General features: G+C 41.0%; 2 protein-coding genes across 2 annotated transcripts; one reads left to right on the forward strand and one right to left on the reverse strand.

Moving 5' to 3' along the window:
- Positions 1 to 3: 3 nt before the first annotated feature.
- On the reverse strand, positions 4 to 4,665 carry LOC143317025 (butyrophilin-like protein 3). Its single transcript, XM_076724935.1, has 9 exons — positions 4,501 to 4,665; positions 4,133 to 4,198; positions 3,277 to 3,642; positions 2,880 to 3,173; positions 2,699 to 2,791; positions 2,557 to 2,592; positions 2,227 to 2,250; positions 2,096 to 2,140; positions 4 to 2,009 (listed from the first exon to the last, which is right to left on the reverse strand). The coding sequence occupies exons 1-9, from the start codon at positions 4,535 to 4,537 to the stop codon at positions 1,432 to 1,434; spliced, it is 1,539 nt and encodes a 512-aa protein (XP_076581050.1). The 5' UTR covers positions 4,538 to 4,665; the 3' UTR covers positions 4 to 1,431.
- Positions 4,666 to 6,347: 1,682 nt separating this feature from the next.
- Positions 6,348 to 11,052, forward strand: mfsd8 (major facilitator superfamily domain containing 8). The gene is made up of 12 exons (XM_076725657.1): positions 6,348 to 6,754; positions 7,023 to 7,105; positions 7,379 to 7,422; positions 7,746 to 7,986; positions 8,153 to 8,266; positions 8,391 to 8,535; positions 8,753 to 8,811; positions 9,115 to 9,223; positions 9,361 to 9,495; positions 9,579 to 9,682; positions 9,901 to 10,127; positions 10,262 to 11,052. The coding sequence occupies exons 1-12, from the start codon at positions 6,696 to 6,698 to the stop codon at positions 10,466 to 10,468; spliced, it is 1,527 nt and encodes a 508-aa protein (XP_076581772.1). The 5' UTR covers positions 6,348 to 6,695; the 3' UTR covers positions 10,469 to 11,052.
- Positions 11,053 to 11,862: the final 810 nt, after the last annotated feature.

The following is an 11,862-nucleotide window of genomic DNA, read 5'->3' on the forward strand; positions in this document are numbered from 1 at the left end:
TCCCATATTGATTGAGTTTATTCAAAAAACTGACTTATTGGTTTTTGTTTTTTTTTTGGTTTTGTTTTGTTTTTACATCAATCATTGGAAGCACATGGACGAAAAACAAACGGCTTTCTGCACAGCGAAGTACCAAAAGTGATATGTAATTCAAATACAACCTGTTAACTCAGGCTGAAAGTAGAGCTGCCTCAGTCCAGATGTCAAGTATAAAAAATGCATTTGCAATGTAATCATTGCTAGTGGTGGAATTGAGTTAATTTTCCCTTTTCTAAGGCAGTTTCTAAATAATTGATACTGCTGTATTTCAGTCATTTCACACCTAAATGAGCACATCAGTTATATTTAACAGCATAGTTACAAGAATAAACTCAACAAACAGCAAAAAAAATATGAATCACTGAATGAATGAAGATATCTAAATATCTAAAAATAGCTACACATGACAAGGAATCTGCTTGTCTAATGGCAATGCAAATACATGTAAATCAAAGTTAACCTGAAATTAAACTACAAAAAGTGACATTAGCTGTTTCAAAGGCAGAAGTTGAGCAGACTGTCAGTAATGATAAGATACATCCTAATTAGTGTATGAATGGAATTAGTGTATATGAGTATATGTGTATAAATGTAGAGCACCGCATCAATGAAAAATGGTTTCACGTACAAAACAATCGAAATGAACCGTGCAGATAACAGAAACACTTTGCTACTATGCTGATCAAACACTGCAACATTAAAACGTCTGTGGAACTGTAGTGACATGCGGTTTGCCAAAGATAAGAGGACTGCATTATCAATTAGGAGTGGTCACGTAGAGAAGCACACATTTCAGACGGGCACACAAAGGTCCTCACTGCAATCACAGTGAACGTATGTGTCTTCACAGCTTAACTTTTCTTGGATTCATCCTACGAACGGCTAACTGTTATTTTTACACTGAAGTTTTTATACAGGTTGAATATTAAGACGGAGCCAGACTATCTGTTTCCCCGTTTCCAGTCTTCCAGTCTTTCCAAAATATCATTCACTTCACAATGCCACAAACTACAAAGTCAAAACTGACAATGTGATAATAAACTGTCACATTTTACAACTTCAACAATCAAACGATCGTTACGAGTTTCACAAAATCGGTACGTAGTGTATATTTAGCCTTCAGCGAGATGTCTCAATGATCTCAGTGAAGGTTATTTTGTCTCTCCCGTGTAGAGCTGGTTTGGAAGTTGAGCTAATGTGACTATCAACATTCGGCTTTGAAGTGACTTCTTTACAAATGTTGGATGGTCCATTCCAATCAGTTTTTGTATCCTCATTTTCCCCTCAACACAGGATACGTTTACAGAAAAATGAAAATAAAAAGCACATCCCAAATGTTTTCAGCATGCTCTGTTCCAGCAGTTGTTACTGATGATGTTAAGACTCAGTCCCTCATGCTGTTGAATCTGCAGAGTTCCCCCTGTCACTGCACTCACTGTTTGACTCGTCCTGTAATATCTCCATAGGTCCTGTGTCACCTTTACCAGGATTGAAAAAGGGAAACACTTCGCCTGTGAACTTAACTGTTACATTGCCGATGAGACTCTTCTCCTCCACATTATAAAAAGAAAGCTCTCCACTGTCGTAATTCACATACACACCAACCGTCTGCGGTCTGGAACAGACAGGCAGCAAAACTCTTGGTTCTGTGCTAAACTGAAAGTGACCTGCTGTATCCTGGGATGAGGACAAGAACAAGTAACCATTAGATGCAGTCGGAGTAAAATCCAGCTCCTGAGGAATGACAGTTGCACTTGTAACTCCGACCCACCAGGACTGTTTGAAGCCTAGTTTAGTATTTCCCATAGAAACCTCCCAGTAGTGCTGTCCAGAGGAGAAGCCAGGTGTTCCTTTGACAGCTGTGAGACAGGTAACCTCCTGTCCATCGGGAAAATCACACTTGGTGTCTCTCACCTTATGATCCTTGATTTTGACATATTGATTTCCCTTCTGGTCAAGTGTAACATTTACTGTTGAAAATCAAAAACAACATTTCAGAAAAAGTCAGTTCAGCGACATACAGAGCTAAATAATCCACAATCAAATAAGTGATTACCATAATGCTTCTTAGCTGTTGATAGATCTGTTGGCTGGATCACTCCTGCAGAGAACAAGTGAGAAATAGATTTTACACCAACAGGATTATCTGATTTTTCCTTTATTAACAGTGACAGTGTGACTTCTTACCTTTTGGTAAAAGTTTACGTGTCTCTGGGGGGAAAAACAAAAATAGTTAATTTGATGCCTGCACACGCCACACATCTTACACTCTTGTCATGAGATGCTCTTTCAGCCCGTGAAAGCAGCTGTATAATCTCTTCTGTGGCTCTCGACGAGGGAGCTTTCTAAAGACTGAAAAACCTTGATGATGTATTCAGGGCTGTGGGGGTCTAAAACAGGAGGCGCATTGGAGCAGGGCTGAATACTCAAAGCCAACACACAATCCCTGCAGTGCCAGTTTATCCTGAACTTTGATGGAAATGTGATGAATTATGTTAAATGTGCGGAGCCTCTTACCCTCAGTGTGGTCACTTTCTCCTTTGCTTTTCTTCACTGAAACATAAAAGAACATTTTCAGGATTTCATTTTCAGTCAAGACACTTTGACTTATCAATTTTATACATATATATAAAACAAGCATGTATCTAAAATCATCTACCTCTCTTTTTGAAGTAGAGAAATCCAAGAGCAGCTAATGTGGCTATGAGGAGGAGAGCGAAGGCCAACCATCCAGCCCATGAGGATCCAGAATCTAAATAAAAGAAAACTTGGATTTTTGTGTTGTTCTAAATGAAAAAGAACAAAGAAACTTTTGCACATATGCAAACAATCCTCTTTACCCTGTTCACTTGGTTGAGGAGGTCTATCCAGGCGCACTCTCGCCTCCTTTGCCTCTCCATCAGAGAGACCCACCGAGCAGGAAACCTCAGAGGAGTTGGAGACAAGAAGCCAGCTGCGGACTGACCAAAGACCAGAAGAGTCTTCGCTGAACTTCAAGCTTCTTGCGGTGAGAGTCTGCTTTTGATTGGACCAGAGCACAGTAGGCCTTGGATACCAGCCCCCAGACTCACAGCTCACATTCACCATGTTATTCTCTTTCCACACAGCTGACAGAAGCAGGGGGCTTCCCATTTCTAGGCAGAGGGATGAAGGAGGAAGATTTAAAAAAAAACACTGTTGTGAAAGTTTAAACCATCCTTTAATTTTGAGTGCTTTCGCCGCTTTCATGACACTCACCTGTCACAATGAGGGTGACATATGCCCTGTCATGACCCTGATCACTGCTCACGTAACAAGTGTAACCTTCTGCATCCTCAAGTGTGGCATTTGCCAGCTGCAGGCTCACATCACCTGCCGCCAGCCCGCCAGACGCCGCATCCTTTAAGCCAAATGAGAGTCGGCCGGCGTACGCAGGTTCCTGAGATCCATACTCAAACTTCTTGTCCCGGTAGAGCGCGAGCGGGGAATCACGACCGACAATGTACCATTGCACCTCCAGATTCTCTGCACTTTGTGGTGGGCTGAGCCAGCACGGTAATGTGACTGTGTGGCCGCGGCGCACTGAGACAGGGGACTCGACCAAAACCAAAAAGCTATCTGAAACTGAGACAGGAGACAGAGTTGTTGTCAATTAACTTTGTATTTTGGGCATTTTTTGATGATTCCTGATAACAATTAACAAGTACCATTTAGAACTGAAGTATTAAGTGAAAATGCTTTAGTCATAGTATATAGCAATGGTCTCCAGCCTGGGGATCCCACCCGCCACTAGGGGCCGACAAAGAAATAAGAAATATATACAGTTTCTACATTTCAGCATTTCATTCATTTCTTGGAAAAAGGCTGGGAGCCACTGGTGAACACTACAGCATATTTAGAGCTGAAACTGAATCACAGTGTTTCTGCAAGTTCATGATTTATGTGATCTAGTGGATAAAAAAGCTTATAGGTTCAGAACAAAAAAGAAACAACAAAAAGTGGATAAACAGTGACCTGATGCATAGAAAGATAAGAATTGAGAGTAATACATGGTAAAACAGAAGGACGAGGCAAATCACATTCATAAAACAGGGAGAGGAAAACAGGCACTTACCAGGCGGAGCGCCGCACAATGACGCACCAAGAGCGGCCATGAGGCATGTACGCACCACCAGGAACCCTGTGAGATGAGAGGAATATTAAATAATGTGAATACATGTGATTGGGGTCATGTTAAACGTCAGGAAAGACACAGAATTGGTCCCCAGCCAACAAAGAGAGGACGTATTCCCGGCCGCACCGTCCTTTCGTTTCTCGGTGTTCATTCATACAACGGTAATAATAAAGAATAATACTCACTGGTAAGACTCATTTTTAATAATCCGCCAGTTGTAAATCAACACAGCTCTACTAACTACAGAATAAAAGTAAAAGAGTCATTAACACGACTGATCCATGGTGCAAATTCAAAGGTCGGCCTACCCATTGTACTGAAGTCCAAGGGGAAAGAGTCCTTCATGCAACTCGATGGACAGTCCTCCCAGGCATAAATTAGGACGTCATTCACGTTTAGGTGTGTCGATTCGAAGTCAGCTTCTGCTTTTAGGTGTAATTTTCTTTAGATTTGGGATGATGAAAAATCCCCCCTCCTTCGGGATGGGGAAAAGATTTACTTTCACTTTCACCTCAATGTGCGCACTTAAAAAGTCGACAGTTGGAGAGGTGGGGAGAGAGCGAGAGGGCGGCCACTCTCTTATCAGTTACCTTGATTTACCTGTGCTCACCCGGATGTGGAATCCAGAAGAAAGCGTAAAATGCATGTGCACGCTTCCACTTGCTAATTTCATTGACTCGAACTTTGAGCATGAAGTTCAGTTTCCCTGTCATGAGATGTTCTACTCTTGTCTCAGGAGGAATATTTCCAAGGTTTGCGGAAAATGACCCTGATGATAATGTTATCTGGGTGCGGCACGGTGAATTGCCTGTAGCAGTTACAGGATTATGGATAATGGATGGATGTTATCTGGGTCTAAAGAAAGATGCTATCCTGATGCATTTTGTGCTTCTGGAGTTTTTAAATCTGCCTCTCAAGTCCTTTACAGAGGTGCTAGATGCTAAAATCTTATCTAAATTGATGGAGCAGCCAGTTAATACACATGAGCTTTCCACTGAAATGTTGTGTCAGAGTCATAAATCATGTGTGTGATGTGACTTCTTCTCCTCCTTACCCTCAGGGTCCTGATTTGGCTTCCTTCAATAAAACATAAAAGAAATTTATGAAGGGAAATTTATGAGGGACAAGCAGCCAGCAAGTAACTCCTTCAAGACTGTTGGAAAAGCGTTCAAGGAGAATGCCTCATGAAGATGGCTGAGAGAATATCAATAATGTGCAAAGCTGTCATCAAAGCAAAAGGTGGCAACTTTTAGGAAAAGAAACCATAAAACATATTTTGCTTACTGTATAAATCCATAGTCTTAACGTCTTCAGTATTAATCTACAATGTTGAAAATGCGCTGAACATTTCAGAATGCGTTCATGCTTAAAAAAAAACAAAAAACAAACAAAAAAACAACAAAAAAACAAAAAAACAAAAAACTAATTAATAACAGACACAGAAATCTAAATGCACAACCATGTGAGAAATTAAGGCGAGTTTTATGGCATCGTTCCTCATACTCTGTAAAATGTAATGTGCACTTGCTGATGCTTACTTAATCCTAATGTTTACTTAAAGAACACCCTGCAGGGAGTTAAATTTCAGAAGTTTAAAACGAACCACTCCTTTTTTCAGGATACAAGACAAATATTTTGTTTCGATGTGTCATTTTGTCTTTTTGTTATATTATTATTGAAAAATGTATTTTTCCTCGGTTAGTTGAGAAGGTTAAAAAAAAAACTATTATATTGAATGTATTCGTCGTCTGCTACATTCATAAGATACAAAGAGACACAATATGAGACATTAAAAGATTCTGTTTTATATTTTTGTGCTAAAATGATCCATTATCGATGCCAAACACAGATGTGTCGGAAGTGTGGGGAAGGGGTGGGAGTGTTTATGTGCGTCGTGAATTCTCACGTGAGAGCGCTGCGTCAAGATGAACGGCAAACACTAGAAGGAGCCCGGATGTTATGTGAATTACCTTCAAAATAAGTGCGTGCAGTTGGTCACGATTAAGAAAAATGAAAGGTTAGACTGTTCAATATCCATATTGACACATGTACTTAAAGTACGTCGTCAAGCAATGGAAGATCAATTGAAAAAAAATAAGCAAATAATCTGTTTTAATTTATGCTCAACGAATTTTGAAAAGTTTAACCGGAAGTTACTTTTTTAACGCATTTTGATTTGACAGCAGTGAAGTCCGGCAGTCTGTGGTATCATAGTCCAGTTTTGAGAGCTTTTGAGTGGCTTACTTTTGTTATTTTCCTTTACGCCTACTTAACATGATGTGTGGCAGTACTTAGGTTAAAGTGTATGTAACAATGCGCAGTTTGAGTTGCTAACGTTAGCTGATACTATAGCTAGCTTCCTATAGCTTTCCGGAGGAGTTAGCATTAGCGTTAGCGGTTTAACGCCAGTTCACTGACCCTCGGCTACATGGCGACTTAGCAGCACTGTTTACATCTCCGTGGCAGGGTCGTAATTTTGCGGGGTTGCTGTTTTTTAGCAAAAATGTCTCAACTTGTCGATTCTGACGAGACCACTCCTTTGCTCGGTGATGATGCAAGCAGGTGAGAACAGAGTTTAATGGTCACTGACTTGACAAATTTGCCGCTGTAACTTTAGGTGCGATTAGCATAAGGAGCTTCACAAGTGCATTGTTTACCAAACAGGCTGTGCAAGCTCTGGTATTACTAACCCTGCGCCTTGGTGATCCGTGCATTGTGAAGATCATTTGGGTGAAATGCTTTGCTGTTTTGTGCCTCTTTTTTACGAGCCTCTATTAACAACCTCCAGTCATCTATAACTTATTGTCTGGCAATGTCTTGTCTGCTACAGTGATGACTCTCAGGATGACGATTACAAGAGTCGGTGGAGGTCTATCCGAGTCATGTACTTCACCATGTTTCTCAGCAGTGTAGGTGAGGATGCCCATGAGTATTTGCTGTTAAACTGCTGTAATACTGTATGCAGGGACACTTCACCAGGGTTTCAGAGGTTGTGTGTGTCAGAGAAAGGAGTCTCGTCCATGCTAAGGTGGTGCATAATGAATAAGGAAACTGTCTTGTAACTCCACAGTCTCATGATGGAGATTATGCCAATAGTGCTGTTTTCTTGGACTGTGTTTAGTATGATGTGATTAATAACTCCATGCTTAGGATCTTTGACAGCGTGTGTTTAATGTGCCCTTTCAGGTTTCACTATTGTCATCACATCTCTGTGGCCCTATTTGCAAAAGGTATTTAAGACTTTTACCATTTCCTTTGAGAAAGATTGTTGGTTGAGACTGCTGATGTTGATAATACACATTAAAGCAGTTGTTTTTGTTCTTCAAAGGCAATTTTAGCAGGGTAAAAGGGGAAGTGAAAGAAGCTGCAAAGGGCAGCTCAGTCAGACTGAGCAGTAAAACAGTTCGGGATTTTCTGGTTATGTCAAATGTAACTGCATGCATCAGTAATGGGGATATTAAAAATTGTTAAACTGTCTCAGATATTTGCATTGTAGCGATGTCATCACACTCATGCTTTTACATGTTTATTTTTTCCCCTATGTTTCTTATAGATTGATGATAGTGCCAATGCCACTTTCCTGGGGTGGGTTGTGGCAGCCTACAGTGTCAGTCAGATGGTGGCCTCACCCATTTTTGGGCTTTGGTCCAACTACCGGCCAAGCAGGGAGCCACTGGTGTGCTCCATCCTCATCAACCTGTCAGCCAATGTCTACTACGCATATGCATACCTTCCCAGAACCAATAACAAGTTCCACGTGCTCATGTCAAGAGCTTTTGTGGGCTTTGGAGCAGGTGATTTTTGAGGACCTGGATATTGAACATTTTTGAATAACTGTCCTTCTCATTTAATGCCATAGCATTTTCCCTTAAACTGTGCATACAGCTCTGCACTACGATATAATGATCCATGGTCCATGTCACACAATATCCTAACGTTAGCTTTGTCTTTCCATGGTAGGTAATGTTGCTGTGGTGAGGTCCTATGTTGCTGGAGCTACTTCACTGAAGGAGAGGACCAGTGCCATGGCTAACATGAGTGCCTGTCAGGCCCTGGGTTTCATCCTGGGACCAGGTATAGCCGGCTGTATTCTGTTCATGTACAGTGTTGCAAATGTAGTGTATGAAGGGAAGAAACAAGGAGGGAAAAGTTAATGGGTTTGTTTGTTTTAACATTTGCATGTCTTTGCATATGCTAGCTCTGCAGGCATGCCTGTCCTTCATTGGTGAGAAAGGTGTCACGGTTGAAGTCATTGACCTGCAGCTCAACATGTACACTGCTCCTGCTTTGCTGGCTGCAGCTTTTGGCGTCATCAACATCCTGCTGGTTCTTTTGGTGCTGAGGTGAGGCCTCCCCTGCGTGTATGTACAATTTTGTATCCTTGTTTTTTGGTAGATTTTGGAATTCGAGCACATCAAATTAAGATCCGAACAATCTTTTACTCCAAAACCAATCACAGATCCTTGGATTTAGCTATACCTCTGTCAGTTTATGCTCAGCATTAAGCTTCTCAATGCTATTTTAACTGGATAAGATGTCTGTTGTGATTCTTCTTGGTAGGGAGCATCGTGTTGATGACCACGGAAGACACATACAAGCCATCAACTACACATCAGAAGGTATTAACTGTCCTACTCACTTTTTTTTTAAACAAATTTTTATAAGGGTTGTTATAACAGGTAGTGATATAGTAAATAAACAAGGAAGATGTTGGCTGCAGAGGTGACCTACAGAAGTGATAATAAGTGTTGTGCATACTGTGTAACATTACCAGGAAAGAGACCGTGACACAAGGCAGCCCTAGTCCAAGCCTATGTTACTACAACCTCTGAGACGTATAGTCAAGAAATATATACCACCGCAGAATATTGGTCTTTGCTTTTTTGGTTCAAGCCTTGAATATCATCTTCTCTTTCCTGTAGATAGAGTTGACATTAGTGAAGAAACTGAGGAGACCATCGATCAGGTAGCGGTCCTGACTTCCAACATCCTCTTCTTCATCGTCATGTTCATCTTTGCTGTCTTTGAGACGTATGTATTTCATGATAGACTACTGAGGAAGTCAAGTTAGAGCATAACCAAACCACTTTCTGCTGCTTTACCCCGGCCGCTTTATGATCAGTTGTTTGAAGTTTTAAAAATCAGACTATATTTTTGTCACTTTTCAGAATTGCCACTCCTTTGTCCATGGACATGTTCGCTTGGACAAGGAAAGAAGCTGTGTTATACAATGGCATCATCATCTGCTGCATTGGATTTGAATCCATCTTGGTGTTTCTGGTTGTAAAGGTGGCCTCTAAAAGGTACCCTCCCTATGGATTAGATCACAAATGTGTTTAATCCTAACTAGATTTGGTGAATTAAAAGGATGTCTATTTTCTTCCAGGTTCGGGGATCGTCCGCTGTTGCTTGCAGGCTTGGCCATTATATTCTGTGGCTTCTTTGTTCTGCTTCCATGGGGAAATCATTACCCCAAAATCCAGTGGGCAGGTGTGCACTGTTATAATTGTACAGATTGGTCTTTTCTGCCTTTTTTGATGGATTTTGTTTTGGCCTTGTGGCTTTGATGATTTGAGATCTTTAACAGAATTTTGCCAATTCGTGGGGCTGCAAAATCACAGCTGAGAGTTACCCTGGATAACTGTTGAAAATGGACAGTGTGGCTGACAATTCAAATGCTCATGTGATGCTTTCTTTTCCAAATACAGATCTCAAAAACAAGTCTTCGGTCAGTCAGATGATTGAAGCTACGATAACCTCCAACAGCTCTCTGGAGCCAACAGGCTGCCCGTATGAACAGACCTGGTGCCAGTATACTCCTGCCATCCACCTGGCCCAGTACATCTCATCTGATATCCTTATCGGGGTGGGATACCCAGCCTGCAACGTGATGTCCTACACACTGTATTCCAAAATCCTCGGACCCAAACCTCAGGTACGAAGACTGTAGTGTTATTTTCAAAACTAGAAAAGATGAGGATGCTTTAAACGACTTGTACCTTCATATTTCTTTGACCTCTTCTACTTTGTTGAGACCAGAATGTGGATGCTGACTGTTGCTTTCTGCAGGGTGTGTACATGGGGTGGTTGACAGCCTCTGGGAGCGGCGCGCGGACATTGGGTCCAGTCTTTGTATCCCATGTCTATACCATCCTGGGACCCCGCTGGGCCTTCAGTCTCATCTGTGGTATGGTGGTCGGAGCCATCATCCTCCTCAGCTCTCTTTACCACAGACTCATTGCCTTTTCTGTACGCTACGGAAGGACTGCAGAATAACAAGTGAAGATTCTTGCTCCAGAGGCAGTTTCCAGCTTTTATTCTCAAAGACTTGAAGCCAAAATCCGGGCTGTAATAACAACTCTGTTGATGTGACTTTAAAATGTGGTAACTGATAAGCTTTTGAGAGTTTGTGACTCAGGGTTGACCTTTAAACTCAAAATCGAAGAGATGAGGTCAGGTTATTTCTGATGGCTTGACCAAAGATGGCTGCTTCGTGAGTTAAAAGGGAGCTAGCACTGCAGCTGCTCTTTAACTTGCTTGTTGTTAAGGAAGCCATGTGACGCCTTTTCATAATCTTATGAAATATGAGGTGGGTTTGTGGTATTAAACTGGTGATAGTATTAATCATTGAATTACATACATACATTTGTTATTGAAAACTCACGTTCTATGTTTGTATGGTTGGTTTCAAATATACATAACATTTTTTTTAAAAACACAGGCTACTTTAACAAAACATTTGTAAGAACGTTCCCAGAATGTCTTTGCATTACATTATAGTTTTGATTTGTGAACTTTACCGGAACATGAACTATGCATAGGAGCAACCGTGACTTGAAAATAAATTCCATCAAATTGTTTGATGTTTAATTTTTATTGACCTAAAATGTGCTTTCTGCTGAATTATGATTGAACATTGGGTGTGACATTCCCTCTATTTACTCACTGAACGTCTTTGAAACTGCTATTTCCTGTGTAAGTGGAGATATCACTTTTATTGTGCAGATTGTTGTACATGAAATGTGATTCTTAAGAGAAAAAACATACATATGGAATTGAGATGAAACATTTCCACATTCAACTGTTTTACCTCTAATGGAAGATATTGATATTTTCTAAATATTTGTATTATTTTTGTTAATGGTTCCACTTGTGGTCATTTAAAACTACTGGTTGACTCCCTGAAATTGTTCAGAAAATGATGTGAGAATGTGTGTATGCTAATAACTTTCAGAGTGACGCATTAAAGAATGTGAACCCGAATCTCAGGGTTGCTTTAAGTTTGATCGATAAAGGATTCGAGTGAGAAAAGACTTTTTGATACATGCTATGATGCTGTGATAATGCAAGATAATACAACACTAACCACTAAAAACCACTGAAGGGGTATGTAGCTCCATGGGCCGTTTGGTACCTTTGCTGCCCCCTGTCGGCCGCCTGCTGATACAGCAGCACATCCTTTCATAGTGTAATCTGTCGGTCCCCAACCACCGGGCCACGGACCGGTATCGGTGGCCCGGTAGCCTGGTTCGACTCGGGACACGCACACACTAATAATAATAAATAACAACCCGTTCCGGGATCTGACCCGGGACACACACACACACTAATAATGATAACAATAGTAATAATAACAATAATAGCCACCCGGGCCGGGATTATTCTCGGAA

This window comes from Chaetodon auriga, chromosome 24, assembly GCF_051107435.1.
Source record: "Chaetodon auriga isolate fChaAug3 chromosome 24, fChaAug3.hap1, whole genome shotgun sequence".
Classification (NCBI taxonomy): domain Eukaryota; kingdom Metazoa; phylum Chordata; class Actinopteri; order Chaetodontiformes; family Chaetodontidae; genus Chaetodon; species Chaetodon auriga.